We start from the raw sequence: 22681 nt of genomic DNA, 5'->3' as shown, positions 1-22681 counted from the left end.
TCGTGGTACAGAGGGAAGGGGGAGGAAACGGGCTGGAGGAAGAATGACATTTCAAAGGCTTAAAATAAATCGTACCATAATGCATCTTTAGCATAGGTTAGGCATGTGCCTCCCTCTTTAGCTGTATGCTTTGCAACATTATGCTGATGTAATGAGTAAAAATAATTTGTATTCCAAGCACAGCCTTAAAATGACGCCTGTCTGGTGGGATACTAACACGATTGGGGTCGGGGATCCTGGCATGCTGAGAATTGCATACGGGTTATCTAATTGACTCTTAACAAAAATGCATAAGGTACATGTTAATATTATCCTCATTTTCCAAATGAGGGGGTCCCGAGGGCTCAACAAGGTGAGAAATGGGCAGTCACACAGCTAAATGGTGGAGTCCGGATATGGGTGCACGCAGTCTGACCCCAGAGCTTACAGCACTGCATCCGCTTTCTCTGAAGAAGCGTAGGGCAGTTTCTACTCAGAGACTCCATCATCCATCTTTAATGGTTCAAGGAGAACACAAGCCTCAGTTGAAAGGCAGGCAGGCCCTGCCAGGATGGTCTGGCTCTAGGAGAGATGGGGAAGCTTGGCCTGAGACCCTATGGTGGGCTCTCTGAGGTGGTCAGTGGCTATGGTTGACAAGTAGCAGGTTCTCTGCTTACCCGAAACTGACCACCGTTGCCGTCATCCAGCTCCAGAATGTAGCCTTCAGCAGGCACCGTGGACAGAGGTGGCTGTTTCCAGGACAGTGTGGCGCTGTTGTTGTGAGTGCAACACTCCTCCAGCTGCAGGATGGGGGTTGCTGGGACTGGAGAGGAAGCTAAACAGAAATTAGTGTGACCCTGGTTTCTGTTGAGCTGCAAACATTTCGGTGTCTCAGAATGTTAACATCCCCCTGATCAACACGTGGCTCCACTAAGTAGCTGGCCCAGGGACGACCTGAACTGGATCCCTTCTGGAGTCTCCAGGAGTGGGGATGGTTTCTGAGCTGCTGTGCTGCCTTCTCCCAAGCTCGTGGTGGGGCTTCCTACCTTAACTGGAGGGGAGACAACTGCTCTGTTCTTGCCCCCTTGAGGACTGAAGACATCATCCCCAAGGGAAACGTTTTACATGGGGGATGGGTTCCTGGTCCAGACCGCTAAAGTCTATTTAACTCATAACATGGCTGAAAATTTTATCATAAAATTCATTCTGTGCCTTGACCCCCCAGTTTATAAACTTGGAACTGCCTTCCGAGCAGTAGCTCTGAAACCATCGTCCTTCTAAGGTTCTATCCTTTTTTTTTTTTGTTTTTAAACCAGTTATTCTACTCAAGTCTTGTGTGCATTAAGTAGTTATAACAGTGGCTTTTGAAAATTTGGTGCCAAGTGACACAAAAACAGTGATTTTTGCCATTTCGAAACTTCTGAGGAACTTGACCTCATTCTTTCAAGGTAGCTATGCTAGCTCAAGTTCACTCTTTCCGCGGGCGTAGAACTGCCAACTGTGAGCCTGGAGAGTAGTATGGGAGCAGAAGGGGCCTGGCAGGGGAGGGTCAAGGTGTCCTCGTGACTTTGTGAGAATCTGCCACAGTATTACTAGTCACAACATGCCCCTGTCCCCATTTTGAGCCGAGAGTCTTTTCTATTACTTAAAACTGCAGAGTGGTTGAGGCTTTAGACACAAAGACGTGGAAACGTTAGGTAACACATAATCCCAGTTCCTAATATATAAACTCAGTATATGTATTTGGAAACAATGTTTTTATGAACTGCTTCAAATATTTTTCAGCAACAAAACATTAGTCTTTAAAGCACTTTAACAATAGGAGGGAACAGTTTGGACCACACCCAGGGACATTTAAGCGAACAAATGTTAATTGTAGGGCACCTGGTATGCTGTACCAAGATTGGACTCTGTGTCACGCATTGAGTTACATGCTCCCTGTCATCACCTCAACCAAAAAGATGGCTTATTTAATAGCAGTTTAAGAAGCAGTTTCTATGGTAGACAACCTAGAAAACACAGGCAGTGACCATAACACAAGAAATGGGAAGGTGAGGCAGGTCAATTATACCTAAGAAAAGACTGAGATACAATAAAACCATGCCTGAGTGACTAGGTCAAACATAATTAAATTAAAATTATGAGCAGTTAATGGAGGTGGTGAGTTTAGGAAGGGAAATCACGTTTCAGGTTTCAATGGCATGGAGTTCGGTTGGTCTTAGGAGAGACCAGTGGCTTCTGCAGCCTCGGAGGTCCCAGAACATCTGGAAATGGAGGAGAGGAAATGAATTCATTGCCTTGTTCAAGAAATAGACTACAGGACTGGATGGGAAGGGGAGGAGAGAAAAGATGTAACTCCTCATGATCATCTACATATAAACAGGCATCACCTAACAGTTGTAATTGGAGGGCTAGCTTTAGGTTATCATGTATTAGGGAGCTACTTTGTCATTAAAAGGTTTTTGCTTATAAAAACAATAAATTTTAACATATTAACAGTGGAGTAGATTATAATAAGTTTGATCAACCTGTTCTTCAAAGGCCTTCTAGAGACATGGAATGATTCTCCCCAGGGATATTTGCTGTTAGTTATCCTCATTAATCAGCGCCTACCATAAAATAATTCCTTGCACTTCCTTTATTTCATTAGCTGCCCTATCAGTCTTCATTTTCCCTTTGTTCATGTTTCAGGCAGCTTACATTTCATCAATTTTCAAATCAAAGAATAACATCACAAGATGGTTTCAACTTGAATCATGCAAATGCTTGCAATGTCTCTGATAAGAAACTCAGATTTCCTTGTATAGGCATAGGTATAATTAACAGATTAATTGAAACACATGGTGTCATGTGTAATTAAAACATGGGAACTTCATTTGTAATCCTCAGCGGATACACTTTAAAAGACCAGAAAGATAATAAAAAGTCTAACCAGTCACTAATCTTTAGATTTTAATATTGTCCAGATTTAAACAAATAAGCAAACAAAAGATCAAGATGAGGAAGAGAAGGAGGGAGGGAGGGAGAGAGAGGAGAGAGAGAGAGGAAAATGAAGGACCACAGAAACATTTGCATGTCTAAATCTATTTCTCGATGTGCTTCAAATTATTTTTTCTGTTTCCTTATTTACTCCAAAGTGATGTTGCATATAAAAGGCAAATGTGACAAAATTACAGCCTCATTAGTAAAGACGAAAGCTGACATTTTAGCAAAACAGATTTTATAGTGGGTGTTATATTACCCTATTTCACTTTATTAGGTATAAAACAAATGGCCTATAAGAATCCAAAGTATTTTCAAATTAACTTATTATTTGTGTTTTGGAAATGGATAGCATCACGGTTCCTGGGCTGAACTCTAAGAAAAGTTTTATTTTATTAAAATTGCATCACTGGGCTGCTGTAGCCATCTCAATCTTAACACTTTCACGATCATTCTTGGATGTTTATGTTTTTCCTAAAGAACTAGTTTCCCCTGCCCTGATCAGAAGACTATTGCTTAGCATTTTTGTTAACCAAAAAACGAAGCCTCTGGCTAAAAATTCTCTTCTTAGTTACAAGGAACAGCTGTTCTTACTGACCTTCTTGAAGGGGACTAGGGGAGCCTGGGCTCAAAATGAAATTCTGCAACAGTGTCTTCTTAAAGTTTTCAAATGGCTATTCTAGTTCAGATTATGGCTTACGTTTTTTTTTTTATAATCATTTAATTTTTTTTTCCAGATCCTTCAGATTGTGAACACTCACAACTAGGCAGAATTCCTCTGTGAAAGGTCATAGGACTGTAATGAGGACATGTGAGGACATATGGCCTCCCGCACTGGACATGAAAAATAATGGCAGGGGCTGCTTTTCGAGCACTTACTGAATGCCCGAAAGTGTGGTGAGAGGCTTTCCGTGTAGTCACTCGTGTAATTTTCACAGCACCCCGACAGTAATGGGTACCATTATTATGTCTATTGTGTAGAAGAGGAAACTGAAACACAGAAAGTTTTCATGGCTTCTACCTAAGTGGGAAAGCCAGGATTTGAAGCCAAGCAGACTGGCTCCAGGGGCTGTATGTTTAAATTGCACTACACCCGTGTGTAGTAATAGTGTACTACAGGGAAGTCCCCAGCCTAATTCCAGGAGGAATGTTTCTTTTTGCTTCCTGTAACATCCATGAGAAAGTTCCCCAAGACTTGCTGGTATAATTAAGGAAATATTTCACCATACATAGCATAATGTATCAGTTGGTCAAATGGCTATGTTGTTCATCTGAAACTAATGTAACATTGTGTGTCAACTATACTTGAAAAAATTGCAGAAAGAAAGAAACAGAGAAGGAAAGAAAGAAAGGAAGGAAGGAAGGAAGAAAAGAAAGAAAGAAAGAAAGAAAGAAAGAAAGAAAGAAAGAAAGAAAGAAAAGAAAAATATTTCACCATAAGAGCTACAGTGGTTGGGAATGCAAGTCTACTGAATCATCTTGTCTGAATATCCTTGGTGGACTGTCACTCCTTTTTACGGTAGCTGAACTATACAAGTGGCATCTGAGTAAAATATAGACTTTAGAGGGACAACAAACCATTTCTGCAAAGCTCTCATTCGTACACTGTTAAAGAGAAATGTGAACGTAGGTTTTGAGGACAAGCATTTCAGGCCTCCAAACCATGAACAGATCACATGCATGAACAAATTACATGGGAGTCAGCATGTGTGCTCAACCCTATCCCCACCAAACAAACCTCTAGGTGCTCTTTCTCCATGATTTATAAGAGGGTCTGTTCACATCACACTGACCTTGCCCATGACCTTGGTGCATAATCAAGGCTTTTACATTCAACATGAGTTAATGAAGATAAATGTGTTCTTAGGTGAAAAGAGGCACTTAAGGGATTAACAGCCATCGCTCTAAGTGCTAAAAAGGCTTGGAAAACATTAGGTCACTGTGTTATCCTGGTTCAAAATGAACATGCTGGCATTTCATTTTAGTACTGACTCATGAACCTTGGGATACCTTGTACACTTAAAACAATTCTGGGCTAATATTTTTCTGGAGATGTTTGAATAAAGAAGGTTCTGGCATTCTCCACTTAGATTTCTTTCTTTTCTTTTCTTTCTTTCTTTCTTTCTTTCTTTCTTTCTTTCTTTCTTTCTTTCTTTCTTTCTTAAATGTTTATTTATTTTTGAGACAGAGAGAGACAGAGCATGAACGGGGGAGGGTCAGAGAGAGAGGGAGACACAGACTATGAAGCAGGCTCCAGGCTCTGAGCTGTCAGCACAGAGCCCGATGCAGGGCTCGAACCCACAGACTGTGAGATCATGACCTGAGCCGAAGTCGGAAGCTCAACCGACTGAGTCACCCAGGAGCCCCTCCACTTAGATTTCAATTGCTTGAGGGCGATGTAGAATAAGAAAGAGCAGATCAGTTAAATCCTTGGCTACGAGAATAATTTTAGGCAGTGCATTCTTGCTGAATAGTTGCTGGCCCAACTAGAAACATTTAAAAACCAGCAACATACCTATCTTTGATATCAAGGGACAAAAAGGCATCTGAGATGAAATCTCAAAACCAGAGAGATGCCAAAATTTTTAGTCAAGGAATAAACAGATATTTTTGTTGTCAGTTTGAGTCATAAGTTTAAATGCATATTTTAAGTAGCTTTGAAGATCTTTTAACTTTCTTCTGTAATCCACTTAGTACTATTAGAAAACATATTAGTAAGTACACGTACTGTATCAATGGTCAGATTACTTTAGCACCATTCTCAATGCTATTTAAATTTTGGCCATTTGTGCATGGATTCTGGGGTACAGTTTCTTGAGATATTTTTACTGACAAGCTGTGAAAGTGCAGTTTATTAAACTGACCAAGAAGAGCCTAAGGGAAAAAAATGTCTAACACTACACTGGGCACAGTTGTGTATGTTGACAGATCTCAAAAAGGCCGGTAGGAGTAGTTTTAACTATAGCTAGCTAAGATCTGTTGCCTCATGACCTTTTGGCTTTTTCTTTCCATCAAAGACATCTGACAGGTAAAAATGATTTAGAGTCTATAGAGGACTTGGCTCTCACTGAATTAATTAAACTTAATGAGCACAAAGCAAAGCATATAAATGAGCTCTGTAGAAGGACACTAATCAGAAGTAAATTAAATTAATAGGAAGTGTTAAAAAGAAAAGGAAAATGGAATAATCCAGTCTCATGCCAAATGGCCTGTTATATGAACTTCAGAAATAACTGTTTGGGATAATTTTGCGTTCCAGGTGAATTTTTGCTGTGATTGTGTTCTGCGTTTTGGTCTTTAGAGTGCTTGGTATTCTCTCCCGTGTGTACAGACTTTAGTGGGGTGTGCACACAGCCACGTTCACGCATATTTCTGTAGGCAGCTTTATGTGACTGAGTGACATTGCTTTAGGAATGTGGTCTGTGACACACAGCACACGAGTCTGCAGTTCCCATACCAGATGAAGGGCCTGTTCACTCCCAACACAATTGTTCGCATCCTGCCAACTGGCCTGGACTCCACTCTGGGCAGATGGGCGTGATTCAGAAGGACAGCAAATGGGGGAGGAGAGGGCTCGGTCAGGCAATGAAAGCATTTGAAAGCCCTGAGGCTTTTACCCTCTACCTGTTCCATCACCAAGGCTAATTGGGTTGGTTCATTTTTTTTTTCCGCTTCCACCAAAAGCCCTTCTCTTGCCCTTTGGGACATATTTTCTCCCCTGAGCTGTTTTGTGACATAACCTTTTAATGATTTTACCTTATTGGGAGAACTGGATACAGAGAGAGGCTGATTGAGGGGGATTTACCCGGGGCTCCCTATATTACTCCGATGGCTGTATTTCACAGGTCACCATGTGGGTGTGAAAGAAAAAAAATTTCAACAGTAAGAAAGACTCGCTGTAACAAAAAATTAAATTTCTGAAATTTAAGAGAGCAATTCAGTTATTCCTTGAAGAAGCCAGTTCATTACACAGTGACATTATAACACAAACTGGAAGTTGTGTTATAATGAGGACAAGTGAGGTTCCGGAACCTCACTCCCTGGTTTGGAATCTCTGCCCTGTCACTCCCAGCTGTGTGAATTCAGGCAAGTTATCCAGTCTTCCTGTGCCTCAGTTTCCTCAGCTACATACTAGGGCTGTGAGAATAAACTGAGTTAATTCACGCGAAGCACTTATTCGGTTTGGTAAGCAGTCGGCAAAGGTTAAACATTTTTATTACCGCACCAAAGTGCTTTTATTTACAATCTTTATAGTACTTCCTCCAAAAATTAATGAAGGCACCATCCCAAAGCCATACATATTAAACAAAAAGTGAGAAAACTGAAAATAAAAGAGCAAAAATCTATTAAAGGGATAAGAGACGTACTTGTACAAGGTACAGGGATGAGTTTAGCTGCATGATGGGAGCCACAAGCGTATAGCCTTAAAACTTGCTGGGTTAGACGGTTTTCTGTCTAATAAAAGGAAGTATGTAGATTTTTCTTAAAAAACTGAAAATTTTAAAGTGCTGGATTCTAAGTCCTTTATTATGTGGATGCTTAAATTAGGAAAAGCAGAGGGCAAATACATTTCTTCAGTTTTAAAAAATATTAGAAAACGACAAAATTACAGAGATGAAGAACAGAAGAATCCAGGGATTGGAGGTGACAGAGGGGAGGGGCATGGGTATGACTGTATGGTGATAATGGGGTAGCATGAGATCTTTGTGGTGATACAGTGGTTCTGTATCTTGACTGCAGCGGTGGTCATATGAGTCTTCTGTGACAAAATGGCACAGAGTCATACATATACACTGTACCAATGCTAACTTCCTGGTTTTGATATGCTAGTTATGCAAGATGGAACCATTGATGGAAACTGGGCTAAGGGTATACTGGACCTCTCCTTACTAGTTTTGCATCTTCTTGTGAATGTATAAATAGTGCAAAATGAAAGTTAAAAAGAAGTCAGAATATTGTCCAAATGGATATTACCTACACAGCCATAAAAATATTGTTGCATGGTTGGCTTTTTATTTTTCTTTGTAAGAGTAATTTTAGGTACTTGCATTTCCCCTCAGCCACCCAAAAAAATCTCAGAGAGATCTTGCATATCCCTGTATCACATAAGCCAACAAGTTTAAAAAGTTAAAACTTGTCTCAAATTTTCATTTTCCTTCGGTAACCAGGCTTGCATTTTCCTGATCAGTTTTGGCAAGCCAACTGGGATCCTCTCAAAGTCCCACTGATTTCATGCTCAGCCATTTGCTCACTACCTATCCACGTGGAAGCAGTCCCTTCAATTCTCAACTGCCTTGATTCAGTAACTGGGTTACTTTCTGTAACAAGATTTTATTTATGTACAGTGATGCTGTCTCTATCTCCTTATCTTTTTAACGTCAGCGATCCCCTGATATTAGGCTTGTGAAATTTCTAAGACTCTCAAAGAGGCAAGCATTGAGTTTATCTGAATTTATCTGACTTTCTGAGAGTTAGGTCCCACTGCTACAACCATATATTTCCTTTATGTGATAAGAGAGGAGCCACTCTAGATTTCTGTACCATTAACCAGAAGTGTGTGTGTTTACTTCCTCACCCCTTAGGCGATTCATAAACCTGGCAGCTGCCTTTTTTTTTTTTTTTTTTTTTTTTGCAGCAATCTGGCACAAAGCCTTGATCCTGCTTCAAGCACCAGTATCCACCCAGGATGTTGCTCTGTTTAGGGAGATGCAGGCACATACCTTTCATCTGCACGAAGTCGAGTTGGTGAATGGATTGCAGCAGAGGGCTGTTGTCCAGACTCAGGTCGAAGTCCGTGGTCATCCTGGGAGTGAGCGTGCCTTTCCCCCACTGATCCTCAGTCAGGTGCACTCTCCTTATGAGGGCGTCAGAAATCTAATCACATCAAAAACCACAGCCTAAGAAATATAACACCACACTGGACACAGAATGCTGCTCCTCCACTCTCCGGGAGCTTTACCAAACCACTTTGGGACTCACACCCTTCCTGTCTCCGGGTAGGCAGTGAGGAGTCTCTTCTGATAAGAGTGACCCATGCAAATCTGGGTCCTTCTGTGAGTCAGAGGGGGCCACTAGAAATAATTAGCAGCTATTAATTGCTCTAATAGAAAATCCTGGATATATGCTCATGCTATTTATGACTGATCATAATATGTTGGTGATCAATTAATCCTACAAGCACCAACAACCCTAAGTTTCTAAGAGGAGGTGTGGGTTTCCTGTCAAAACTTGGAAATGAGGGTTTTTTAAAAATTTATTTATTTATTTTGAGAAATAAGAAATAATTATTTTGAGAAAGTGGGGAAGGGGGAGAGAGAGAGAGAGAGGGAGAGGGAGAGAGGGAGAGAGGGGGAGAGAGAGAGAGAGAGAGAGAGAGAGAGAGAGAGAGAGAGAGAGAGAATCCCAAGCAGGCCCTGCAACACCAGCACAGAGCCCAATGTGGGGCTCAAACCCACAAACTCAAGCCGAAGTCTTAACCGACTGAGCCACCCAGGTGCTCCAGAAATGAGTTTTATAAAATAGTAGAGAGGCTGCATATGGTAATCTGTAAAGTGGAATTTCTTACACTTTAAGCAGATCATCTGACTGTATCACTTTATTCTTCGATAGAGAACTCTTCCACTTCTTGTATTTAATCTCCCTCTGTCATTCTTGGACAGTTTGACAGAATGTGAGTTGGAAGGATAATCTATGTATTCCTTAATACAAGGTCCCTTAATCATTACGATCAAAACTTAAGTAAAATTCAGCTGACATCATCACATCTCATTAAAACAATACTGAAGAAATCATGAGAAATCCAAGCAATGAAAAACCTTCACTTTATTTAGGAAATCACTGAATAACTGGCCAGTAGGAACTGTCAAGAAGGTAGAAGACTTGCATATTTAGACATTTCTAGCTGACCAAATTGTCCAAGAAATTAGTGGAAAGGGACTCAATTCTTAGGCAAGTCAGTAGCTCTGCTTTGGGGGGAACTTAAAGGGAATTACATTTTCAAGATTAAACATGAGCAAAAACAAATTTTAAAAAGCCCACGCGCTGCTCAATCTAGTAGCACATGAGGGCCAAGGCTTCCAAGAAGTCAATGGAGTTTTGCTGGCACCCATATATGCATGGCAGTCTGAAGGTGGGTTTCATTGTGGAGGGGATCCTTGCTCTCCAAGGGCTGTTAGGAGTCCACCCTGGCTTCGGAGACTCAGTCTCATGGGACATTGAGAATCTGAAGTAGAAACTAGCTGGCACTCACCTGTAAAAAGCCACTGGGATCATTTTCCTTAATGACCTCCAAGCAGTACTCCATGAGACCTGTGGTCTGGCGCAATTTCACTGTGCAGTGAGAGATCTGATCTCGAACCACCTAGGGTTGATGAGAGAACAGAGTGGTCCAAAATGGCAGAGGGTAAAAAAGAAGCAAACTGGGACATTAGAAAGCGTCTTCAAACCATATTCCAAGAGCATCATGGAATGGAATAAATGTATGAGAATATTTTGTGGCAATGTCTGCTGTGGACAATGGCTCCAGAAGACAGATTGTATAAATGCTTTTATTACAGGAACTGGTAACAACAGGACCCATCAGAAAGGCATGCAGATGGTGGAAGCCTAGGAAGCTGGTTACTCTGGTGCCTGAAGGGACGTCTTCCTAATTCCCCCTTCTTTCCGTCTTCTGGGAAGCTGATACTGTGAGCTGTTCTAAGTGGGAGGTCGCTGGGAGTCTACAAAGGAGCTGCGTAACCCGAGGTGTGGCTGCAGCTTCTGTTCTGGGAACAGTCACCCACCTGCTCCCACCCTGTGCCTGTCTCTTCTAAAGAGCAGATGTCACCATCCGAACCAGTTCCTTCTCATTCTGATTCTTTTTCCTGAGGGGGTGGTGGGGTGGGGTTAAAGGTGAAACTTGCTGAAAGACAATGAGCTAATAACCACAAGTAAGCCAGAGAAAGACGGATGCAGAATTAAGTTTTGAGAATAACCCACTTAGAAGCAATCACTGCCTCATTTGGGAAAGCAGTTTTAAAGGCTCTCTATTTACCATGCTGTGAGTCTGGTTTAACCTAGAAAGGCCTCTCTCTGAACATACAGTTTCTGCCTCTGGGAAGTTGTCTTTGCCCAGTGTCAAACACATGACAGTCCTTGAAAAGTTTCTTTCTTCAAAGATGTTCATTTTCTGTGTCCTCTGCTCAGTGACCCAAATCCTGAAGTGGTTTCTGAAGCTAGAGTTGAACAAGAGTTTTCTAGGAACCTCAATTGCTTACATCCTCGATATTTATACTACTTTGCAAAAGCTTCAGAAATATCCAGCCTTCTGGATTTTTACAAATAATAACTAAAAGGAGTTTTAATATTAATTATTGAAAACCTTTTTCTTTGTTCCTTCTTTTCAGTTTTGATTATACACCTTCCATTAAAGGATATTTCATTTACTTTCAAAAGCAATTGGAAACTAGACAAAAAAGCAATCATCTCATCACTCTACTGCAGATTTTTAAAGCATTTTGATATTTCCTTTCAGGTTTTATCCTTGAGCTAGATATATGTATAGTTGCAATCGTAATATGTGACAATTTTACCTCCTTCCCACTTAACACTATACCATAGTCATTTTACATGTTGCCACCATCAATAAATGTTACTGGTTACATAAATATCCCACTGAGTGGGTTATCATCATTTATTTAATCATTCCTGTTCCTCTATTTTTGGACATTTAAATTCCTCCTAATTTTTAAAAAGTTCATTTATTTATTTTGAGATTGAGAGAGAGAGCACACTCAGGCATGCATGTGTGAGCAGGGGAAGGGCAGAGAGAGATGAAGAGAGAGAGAGAATCCCAAGCAGGCCCTGGGCTGTTGGTGCAGAGCCCATGCAGGGCAAGTCCCACTAACCGTGAGATCTTGACCTGAGCTGAAATCAAGAGTTGGATGTTCAACCAACTGAGCCACCCACGTGTCCCTAAATTCCTAATTTTTTGACAATTCATCCATTTATTATTGCTGGTCTTTGTTTCTAATTTTTTTGTGTGTGATGAAACATATATAACATAAAATTTACCATTTTACCTATTTTTAATTGGATAATTACATGGCATTCATATTGTACTCAATACATTCATATTGTTGTGCAACTATCACCGTCCATCTCCAGAACTTTTTTATTTTTCCAAACTAAAATTTTGTACTCATTAAACAATAACTCTCCATTCTCCCCTCCCCCCCTGGCCCCTGGAAACCACGATTCTACTTTCTGTGTCTATGGATTTGACTACTCTAGGACTCTCAGATAATACAGTATCATACAATATTTGTTCTTCTATGACTGGCTTGTTTCACTTAGCATGATGTCTTCAAGGTTTACCCATGTTGTAGCTGGTGTCAAAATTTCCTTCTTTGTAAGACTGAATAATATTCCATTGCAGGTTTACACCACATTTTGTTTATCCATTCATCTGTTGATGGACATTGGGGTTGCTTCCACCTTTTGGCTATTGTAAATAAAGCTGTTATGAATATGGCTGTGTAAGTATCTGTGGAAGTCCCCGTTTCACTGCTTTTGGGTAGATATCCTGAAGTGAAATTTCTGGATCACATGATAATTCTACTTTATTTTATTTTTTTTAGAAATCATTATACCATTTTCCACAGCAGCTGTACCATTTTATATTCCCATCAGCAGTGCACAAGAGTTCCAATTTCTCCACACCCTGTGATACATATCACTATCTGTTTTTTTTTTAAATAATAATAGCCATCTTAATGGGTGTGAAGTGTAGCTCATTGTGGTTTTGATTTGCATTTCCCTAATAACTAGTGATGTTGAGCATCTTTTCATGTGCTTATTGGCCACTTTATCTCCTTTGGAGAAATGTCTATTCAAGTCTTTTGCCCATTTTTTAATTGGTTTTGTTGTTGTTGTTGTCTTCTGATGCACAAAATTTATACATTTTTGTCTACCTTTTCCTTTGTTGCCTGTGCCTCTGGTGCAATACCCAAGAAATCATTGCCAAATCCAGCATTGTGAAGCATTTGCCCCGTGTTTCCACTTAAGAGTTTTATAGTTTTACTTCTTACATTTAAGTCTTTGATCCAATTTGAGTTAATTTTTGTATACAGTGTTAGGTAATGGCCCGACTTCATTCTTTTGCATGTGGATAGCCAATTTTCCCAGTGTCATTTGTTGTAAATCTGCCCTTTCCCCATTGAATGGTCTTGGAACCCTTGTCAAAAATCATTTTACCATATATGTGTAGGTTTATTTCTGGGCTCTTTATTCAATTCCAGTGGCCTATATGTCTGTTTCCATGCCAGTACTACACTGTTTGGAATTTTGTAGCTTTGCTGTAAGTTACGTAAACAGGAAGTGTGAGAACTCCAAGTTTTTCCTTTTACACGATTGTTTTGGCTCTATGGAATCTCCTAATTTTTTGACAGATGATTTGTTATCACTTTTTAAATTTTAGTAAAAGAAAAACAAAAAATAAAATGTAGGATTTAAAAATCTCCTTATCAGAATTGGCGAAAGAAACCAACTTTGATGTGAAGACTGATTTTGACAGGTAGAAGGGAGATCAAATTTAAAATTCACTGGTTGACTTATTTTCTTCTGGCATCTAGTATTCTGCTCAAGGAATGCAAATTATTTTATTTTATTTTTTAAACGGGAAGTTTAACCTTTTTAACAGAAGGTTAAATTTCTACTCCTTAGTGGGGAGAAAACCCCACCCATAAGTGAAACAAAAAATGCAGGACAGGTGACCTAAAGCTAATCTGCTACTTCTCTCTGCTATAATAGGCTTAACTAAATTGTTCTCAGAAAATGTTGTTATATTTTGGTAGCCAGTGCATCAACGCCTCTAGCTAGCAGAAACCTCAGCAGTCATCATTCACCAACCAAATGGCATCTGTCCTAGGACTGTGCAGAAGTGACTGGTGCTCCAGTCTGAATAACAAGCACGGATTAGGTCTGGGCATTGTAACCCAAAGCGAGTTAGCTTTTGAAGCAAAATAGACTTGAATTGCTGTATTTACTTTCCAGAGCATTCAGATCAATGATAATTTTATGACTGAAAAGCTGAAATAAATACATTAATCAGGCCTCATAAAATTCTATGTTTGCTTCTACAAATTTCTTCTCAAGTAAGATTTATTTTACGCCAAAGGAGCTGAGCGTTGGGTCTGACTACTCTTAGGAAACTTCATTGTTGCAGTGCCAAAGAGTTGGTGAGTTTCAGTGGGGGTTTGCCATTGCCATTTGCCATTTGCTCCTGTGTTCCATGGTTCAAGCTTCTTGGAAGGACTCACTATTCCTGAGCTCCTGGCTCTCAACTCCCACTGTTGCAACAGTGGATTTGGGTCCATCATTTTACCTGTTAATCAACTACTTCACAATGGTCACAGTAGCCAGTGATAAAAATCACTGCTTGGGGCACCTGTGTGGCTCAGTCAGTTAAGCATCCAACTTTGGCTCAGGTCATGATCTCATCGCTTGTGGCTGCGTTGGGCTCTGCGCTGACAGCTCAGAGCCTGGAGCCTGCTTCGTTCGGATTCTGTGTCTCCCTCTCTCTCTGCCCCTCTCCTGCTTACATCCTCTTTCTCTTTCTCTTAAAAATAAACATAAAAAAATTATTTAAAAATTCACTACTCAAAATTAAACTTCAGGTTTCCCAGAGGCGGTACTTTTGGATGTGTTGTAATTGACGTCTAGTTTTTGAATTTGGCAAGATTTTCCATCTTATGGAAATTAGCCAAATAGTTAGATCTTTTAAGAGTATAAATATTTTTTCTTCAATTGTGTGTCTTTATCAGCTCTCTCGTTACCTTCTTCACTCTGTGTTATTTCTACTATTTACTATTATTATTTATTTTACATTATATTTTTGTATGGAAAACAATCCCTAGGAAGTGAGGCCGTGTCACTTTTTCTTTGGGTTCCACATTTCTGTGCAGTTGCTTGGATGCTCCGGAGAAACCGTTGGCAGCATGTTTGCTGCTGGCCGGAGTTAAGAGTTCCTTTTCTCAGGAAGGAAATGTGCAAGTGACAGGAATGACACAAATAGGGACTGGGAAACAATCTTCCTGCTTTCATCTGCAGTAAAGCCTAAACTAGCTCTGGGACAATGAGTTAATCTTTAGTTCATGGTTTCAGAGAAGGCTTTCACCATTTTATTAGCAGTCCCCATCTGTTCGGGATGGCAAGTCTTATTGCTTGCTTGAACGGCTTTATTTTGCTAAGTGGCAAATTTATGAAGGTCATTCCTTGGGTCAAGACATGTCACTGACACTTTGGAAAGGGGGAATTGAGCATTCCCTCTGAATGCTTGAACTTTTTTGGTAGCATAGAGCAATCCACGAAAGCTCATACAGTATATAAGTGTAAGATTTTGTTCTATCTACAACTACATTTTTCCATCCCATCTCTAGTAGACCAATCTCCTCCCTCCACTCAGCTCAGGTAACACAACCAGCAGCAAGAACTGAAGCCAATTAGGGTGAATTTCCTTATTTTATCCAATTTGACCTCGATACCCTTTCTCTACCTCTGTTCACCTCTCCCATCTTGCATATGGCTCTTTAAAATTCTTTCTTTCTTTCTTTCTTTCTTTCTTTCTTTCTTTCTTATTTTTAATAAATACTTTCACTCATAGTATTTTCGTTTGTCCTGGAGTCTGGAGAGATACCACTAATGAATTTTTAGTCTAAGTCAACACTAACATTCTCTCTCCTATTTTAAGAAATTTGTTCTTAAATATATCCCTTCCCATCACAGTTTAAAACAGTTTCCCCCAAGTATAAAGTAACCTCTTTTTTTTTAATGTAAGGTACAAGTACTTTCAAGATGCAAGCTTGAAAAATGTATTCTTCACAGGTCCTTTTGGTCAGTGGAGGGGAATTTCTATATGCACCATCATTCCTGAAGCAAGATGACTAATGCCTGGAATTGACTCATTTGTGAGTTACAGGTGAAGTGCTTTGGCCACGAGGTTCAGCTCATAAAATAATGAATTCTCTTTTTCTCCCCCTAGGGTAGAATTTTATCTTCTATATTATCAGTATATTCAGTGACACTTAGAGGCATTTATTTTTTATTTTATTTTTTTTCATTTTTTCATTTTATTTATTTATTTATTTATTTATTTATTTATTTATTTATTTCAATATATGAAGTTTATTGTCAAAATGGTTTCCATACAACACCCAGTGCTCATCTCAAAAGGTGCCCTCCTCAATACCCATCACCTACCCTCCCCTCCCTCCCACCCCCCATCAACCCTCAGTTTGTTCTCAGTTACTTAGAGGCATTTAAATTAAGGAAGAGCTTTTTAAATTTTTCATATGCCACCATTCTCCCACATGGTTAGAGGCAAATATTTCCCCTTTCTTTTGGTACCACTCTTCTGTACGAGTGTTATTAATTACCCACATTGGCAACTAATCATTTCAAAGACAGGTTCTTGAGGCTTTGAGTTTTTCATCAAGAAAAGGATCATTCAGCCCTATCAAATGAATAAGACATGTACCTGTTTTGAGAAAGGCTTGAGATTTTAACAGCAAAACTGTGAACTTTCCATTCCAGAAATGTAAATGTCACCAATAGCCTCATCAATAAACGTTGGGTGGAATATGCAAAGAAAGCATGCTCTTAGTGCGTAGAATACTACATCCTTGTACAGAGAAGTTAGTGAGGAAACACAAGTCATTTGGAGACAGAAGCATGGTGGTGCGGACCCATCCACAGGGGAGGACACTATGCTCGCCCGCGGTGGAAGTGATGCATACAATGTGGTGTTTCCTAGGCTGTGAGGCTCAGGGAAACTCACTAGATTGTCATCTTCAAAGTATGTGTTTAGTGCCCTCTGGAGGTAAGGAATGTCACTCATGTCTGGGTTCAGGCAAAGGGCATCAAAGGTCTGTGACTGCCCTTCATGGACGTTGCCAAAGCGGGTACGGGGTGTTCAGAAGTATGTCCCGTAGCTTTGGTGAGCTCCAGCTGTGTGTGTGGCGCCTGGTGATTCCATGGGCACCCTGGGCACTCTGTTCTGTATTGTCCCTCTGTGACTTCTGCTCCTACGTGGTAGGAAGCAGAGGATCACAGAATTTGCCAAATGAATTCCCCCTTAATGATAGGCTTATAATCAAAAATGATTGTGATTAAAACTTTAGGGTTGGACTCCTAATGGCAGTCAAAGGTTTCAAGTGTTTTGGTGTGCCCGATCTTTCCAAATGTCTTGACTGTAATGGACTTAACAGAACTTGTTGCCAGTAGTTTTACTGGGATTGTGATGATTATTGGGTTAAATTTGTTGCTTTTTCTTTCTCTTTTATTTTTATTAAAAAATTTTTTAATGTTTATTTTTGAGAGAGAGAAAGAAAGAGAGAGAGGGACTGAGCATGAGCAGGAGAGGGGCAGAGAGAGAGAAAGAGAGAGGGAGACACAGAATCTGAAGCAAGCTCCAGGCTCTGAGCTGTCAGCACAGAGACTGATGCTGGGCTCGAACTCACGAATTGTGAGACCATGACCTAAGCCAAAGCTGGACACTTAACTAACTAAGCCATCCAGGCACCCTGATTTTTCTTTCTAGTAAAGTCTGTAGCCCATTAAATCATATCTGATTATTTAAACAAATTTTTGTGGGCTTGGATAGGTCTGTCTTCTACCCTCCCTCCCTCTCTCTCTCTTTCTTCCCCATCCCCCACCCCAATCTAAATCAAAGGGTTACTTGTTTGTTTTAAGACAATGGCAAATAGCTTAAGTAAGCAATTCGACAAGCCGGTAATATCCCTAGTGTAAATGTGTACTCTTAATGATATGACTGTATAATTTTTTAATAAACATAATGGGAACATGATAGGCAATACATGGTAAATAACAACCAAGATAATCATCACCATAATGAGAATGATTCTAACAAGATCCAACAGTACACTTGGATTCAAAATCAAACCTGTGTATAGTTACAATTGGGATGTGTTGGCTGCTGTAAAAACAGTACACTTTATCGTTATCCCTCAGCACTCTTGCTCCATGATTTTGTTGGTACGTTCATTTACCGGCCACACATGGAAATTAAAGCCTAGATTTTTGGGGGGATATTTTTGAATAACTATAACTTTTTTTTCTTCCAAAGAATCTTAGAATTGAAAGGTGACCAAGAAGAAACCTGTCACTTCGTTTCGCACACATATGAATTTACTCTAAAATACTGGAGCAAGTATGTATTTAAGATCATTGTGGAATTACTTCAAATTCTGAGCGTTACATAAATAAAAATAATTCTCTGATATTTCTTTGGGCCTACCAAAAGAAAAATGACATCGTCAGTTTCCCGAGAAAAGCACAGATCTCATTAATGGCACACTTCAGTGTTGTCACAAATTCCCTGTGAGGATCACAGATGGCGAGGATACTCTAAGTTCCTATTCAGGTCAAGAAGGCCCAGAAAGGATGTTAACAAAACATATAGTTCATGTGGCACCTGAGTGGCTCAGTCAGTTGAGTGTCTGACTTTAGCTCAGGTCATGATCTTCTGGTTCATGGTTTTGAGCCCCATGTCGGGCTCTGTGCTGACAGGTTAGAGCCTAGAGCCCACTTCAGATTCTGTGTCTCCCTCTCTCTGTCCCTCCCCTGCTCACATTTTGTCAACAACAACAACAAAAAACATGTAGTTTGAACAAGACACCCAGGGGTTCCGGTTTACCGTGCTTATTGTGGGGATATCACCCAAGTAGTCTCAAAAACATGAGTTAGTAATATCCCTTGGAAGCTCAAAAGCAATTTTCCCCCGTCAGGAGCTTTCTGACATTTCATTAGTTCACCACATCCTGAAAATAGAAATGTGGCTCCCAGTGTTTTTTTTTTTTTCAAACCAAAGAATAGTATTAAGAAACAATATTCCTCAAATACGGTCACAGCTGCATACATATGTCTCAAGCCACTTTCCTAGGTCCAGAGACAATCATGCCTGTGTATAGACTAATTCTACACCACATTCTCTAGTATTATGGAAAGTCAATCCCTTGGAGAACTTCTTCAGTGTACTTACTAAGTGATACCAGGTTTCCAGGCATTCTCTCTATATGATAACAACAATAATAGCTAATATTTATTGAGGACTGTGCTAACGTGCTTGGCAATTTCCTATGATGTGATGACTGCTTCTGACCCGATTGTACACACAGGTGAAAGAAACTGAGCCACAGGCTTGCCCACAGTTAGACATCTAGTAAGTGAGAAAGTGTGTCCTCACACCCCATTCTCTGTGACACAGAATCTGGGCCCTTTACCTCTCAGCGCCAGCTTGCCTCAGAACCAGAACTATTCAATCTGCTCAAGCAATCAGTGCTTTCAGAGAGGGGCATGAGGAGATTATAAAGACTGTCTTTATACACACTCACTTTCCAGCATCCTTAGCCTTTTGGATTGCTCAAGGAGAGAAAGTTGCCAGAAAAATACACACACAACTCTCCTCTTTGTCAGCAAAAAGCAGGGCCCCTAGAGAACTCTGCCAAAGGGAAGCGGAAGACCATAAGATTATCCTTGCCGGACTATGAGTGATGGGTTAGCCAACAAAGACAGAAAGAAGTACTGTGCTTGGCAAGCCATGTCTATAAAAGGCCAGTCTTTTCTCACAAATCTGAGGAGCAACAGAAATGACAAGAAAGGGGAAAGGCAGGAGGGAGAAAAGCAGAGGGAGGGAAATTGGAGGCTGCATCAGTAGTCACGGCGTCGGCCCTGCTGGCTGTTTTTAGAAGCAGTGACATACAATCCACTGGCAACAGCAGAGAAACAAATCGCTCGAGACAGAAGACAGAACAGCTTTCCTGCCGTGGGGGACAGCCAGCCACCTGTCTCCTGTTTCTGTGGCCCTATGGGATCAGGGGCAGGGAACGCCGCCCAGGGCAGGGTGGAATGCGAGCAGACAGCTGCTGCTGCTCAGTGTCTCCGGGCACACCGCTGTGCCCTGCTGGGGCAGGTTACCAGGTTCCTCTGCAGTCCCTCCATTAACTGATTTTCACACAGTCCCCTACAGCAGAGGCAGCACTGAGCAGAGGCATCTGGGGGGAGGGGGGCTTTCACGCCCCTCTGCTACCATTTGACATGGAGAAGTGATGCTTTCTCAATCCTTGATTCCCTTTTCTGTCCAGGTCACTGCCCTTTTGTCTCTCCCACGCAGAAAACCTGGAGTTGCGGCTACAGTCACTATGTGGTTTATCACAAATGGTTCACTGCGTTCTGCTTAAAGATACCAAGAAAGTGTCTGAAATGTCTTAAAAAAGAGATTTCCACTGAGAACAAGTTAAAATCTGGTGGCTACCTACTAAAACGGTTGGTCTACTATTTAGAGAGGAAATCCAGCTGTCCAGCTCATTTCCTGAAGATAGCTGTGGTTTTATTTTAGGTGGCTCTCGGTGGTTCAAGTGGTATTCTGAGTTCCACCATAATAATAAAAGTTCTGGGTTTCCGAAGAGTGTTACATGAAGGGCAATAGCAACAATCGTTTAGTAATGTCAGAGCAGGTGACGGAATCAGGTTTGAGTGCATTCTAAGATGAACCTAAGAGGAATGGGGGCGCCTGGGTGGCGCAGTCGGTTAAGCGTCCGACTTCAGCCAGGCCACGATCTCGCGGTCCGTGAGTTCGAGCCCCGCGTCAGGCTCTGGGCTGATGGCTCAGAGCCTGGAGCCTGTTTCCGATTCTGTGTCTCCCTCTCTCTCTGTCCCTCCCCCGTTCATGCTCTGTCTCTCTCTGTCCCCAAAAAATAAATAAAAACGTTGAAAAAAAAATTAAAAAAAAAATAAAAGATGAACCTAAGAGGGTTTTCCAGTAAGAGCCACCACCAAGAAACAGCAATGGCATCTCTGGAAGCAGGGTTATAATCGCCAGCCTCGCTTCACTGTCTAAGCCAACAGGCTGAGGCTCTCTGAACATTAGAGCCCTGTGCACTTTTCTTTCCAAACTCCTTCCTGGTTCAGATTTAACTTCAAGGCACGCAATTTTCTTTATCAAGGAATCTACAGTACCTCTTGATAAGATTGCACTGCTGCTCCCTCATCAGGAACGTGTGGAGAGACATGGCCCTGATACAGCACCCAGGAAGTCAGGCCAGCAGACTTCATCACAGGGCAGAGCCCTCAAGGGCTCTTTCTGGACTTTGTTGCCCCAGCTCTGCCGCCTGCCTGATTGAGTTCCACAGGCCCTCTCAGAGCGACACCTGGGCAAGCCACAAAGGCAGGGGAGAAAGGTTTATATTCCAGCCACATTATTGCTCTGACTTTGGGGCAGGAAGAAGCAGGTGTGTGGCTCTAAATGTGTTTTGCAGCAGGTGGGCAGTGGAGGAGGGAGCCTCTTAGAGGAGGAAGCTGGAGTTGGGGTTTTCTTACTTTTGGAGAAAACTGTTAAGCTTCCTTGGGGAGAGGTTGTTCTTTATCTTGCTGCCTGGCTCCCTGCCTTCTGGCTGAGCCCCCTGGGGCTCCGGGTCCTGGTGTGTGGCTGGGGCATAAAGTTGGAAGGTTGGTGACTGCTGCTCAGGGCTCAGCATTGCCAGTCTTGCTGCGGGTCTTGCCCAGGTCTCATGCCCTAGTTGGCAACCAGTTTACTGCCTTGTTTCTGGTACCCATGAAATGGGTACTGGCCCTGTTTGATGAAGTTTCCCTGCCACTAAGCTTGAGCCCCAAATCTTGTAAGCTGTGCTCTCTTATTTCTTCATTTCTCCCTTGGTTTTCCTACTGGAATCCCATTAGTTTAACAATGGGGCCTCCCCCTATTCTTCAGGGACTATAGCCTGTTCCCAACCTGCTGGGGGTCTCTGAGGCTCACAGGGCCATTCATGAGCTCCTGCGAGGCTGTATCCATTTCCTGCTGCCCACATCATGAGCTCCCTGAAGTTGGCTGCCTAACCCCAACAAAGGGCCTGTGGTCAGACCTCACCTCTCCCTCCACCCTAATGTCAGGCCAACATTGTGCACCCCGTACCCTCTACCCACTGGTAGTTACCCTGGGGCTTACTGGCCATGCATGTGGACCTCTGCTGACTGCCTACTTCTGGGCTCCCTCCTGTGGGGTTGTTCCCATGTCTCCAGCCTGCTCTCACATCTTGTTGCCCTGCTCCAGTGAGGGAGTGGATGGGGTATCAGATGTCTCCAGGAGGACCAATCCTTTTGCCAATAGGGCCCACACTCATAATCAATCAACTCCACTGTGCGATGACAAAAGTCTGTGTAGCCGTCCCGTCACACAGTTCACTTCAGAAGTTAAGAAAAACCTTGTTTGTCTTCTGGAAAGCATGGTTTCCATTCCCATTTCAAAAATACCTTTTGCCTCTGTATGGCCACTCTGGCCACCTTGTCTAAAACTTCAACCCCCTTTCCTAGGACTTCCATTCCCTAATCCTTATTATTTTTCTTACCTTTTTTTTTTTTTTTTTTTTTTTTTTTTTACTAAATACTGCGTATTTTACTTACTTATCTTGCTTACTGTTTATCCCTTCTGGTGGAAAATTAGCCTCATGAGGGCAGTGATTTTTATTTATTTAATTATGCCTACACTCAGAGCAATTCTTGGCCCAGGGGAGTCACTCAATAAGTATCAGTGAGGTAAATGAGGGAGTGTGTGGGGAATGAAGGGATGCTTGCTCCTTGCTCTCCAGGCCACTGGCCACCAAGACTGTGGGCATCTGGCCCACCCGTCTAGCCTGTCTATCCCGGCCCTGGGAGCCTGGCTCCTTGGCTT

The 22681-nt window shown here is 41.6% G+C and overlaps 1 protein-coding gene across 22 annotated transcripts in view; it reads right to left on the bottom strand.

Moving 5' to 3' along the window:
- Positions 1–22681, bottom strand: part of TRIM9 (tripartite motif containing 9) — a 111133-nt gene that overhangs the window by 23275 nt on the left and 65177 nt on the right. For 15 of the 22 annotated variants that reach the window (XM_047079829.1, XM_047079837.1, XM_047079831.1 and 12 more), the window contains 3 exons: positions 10211–10321; positions 8682–8835; positions 657–814 (listed from right to left, as the gene is read on the bottom strand). In XM_047079829.1, coding sequence (XP_046935785.1) covers positions 657–814; positions 8682–8835; positions 10211–10321 — 423 coding nt within the window. The remainder of the gene's footprint in view (positions 1–656; positions 815–8681; positions 8836–10210; positions 10322–22681) is intronic. The other 7 variants (XM_047079832.1, XM_047079836.1, XM_047079844.1 and 4 more) reach the window with 3 other exon arrangements.

Source organism: Lynx rufus, unplaced genomic scaffold, assembly GCF_022079265.1.
Source record: "Lynx rufus isolate CCGP_SWC_20201006 ecotype Redwood Valley unplaced genomic scaffold, mLynRuf1.p SCAF_17, whole genome shotgun sequence".
Lineage (NCBI taxonomy): Eukaryota > Metazoa > Chordata > Mammalia > Carnivora > Felidae > Lynx > Lynx rufus.
The sequence above is the reverse complement of the archived record's forward strand: the minus strand, read 5'-3'. Positions and strand labels throughout refer to the sequence as shown.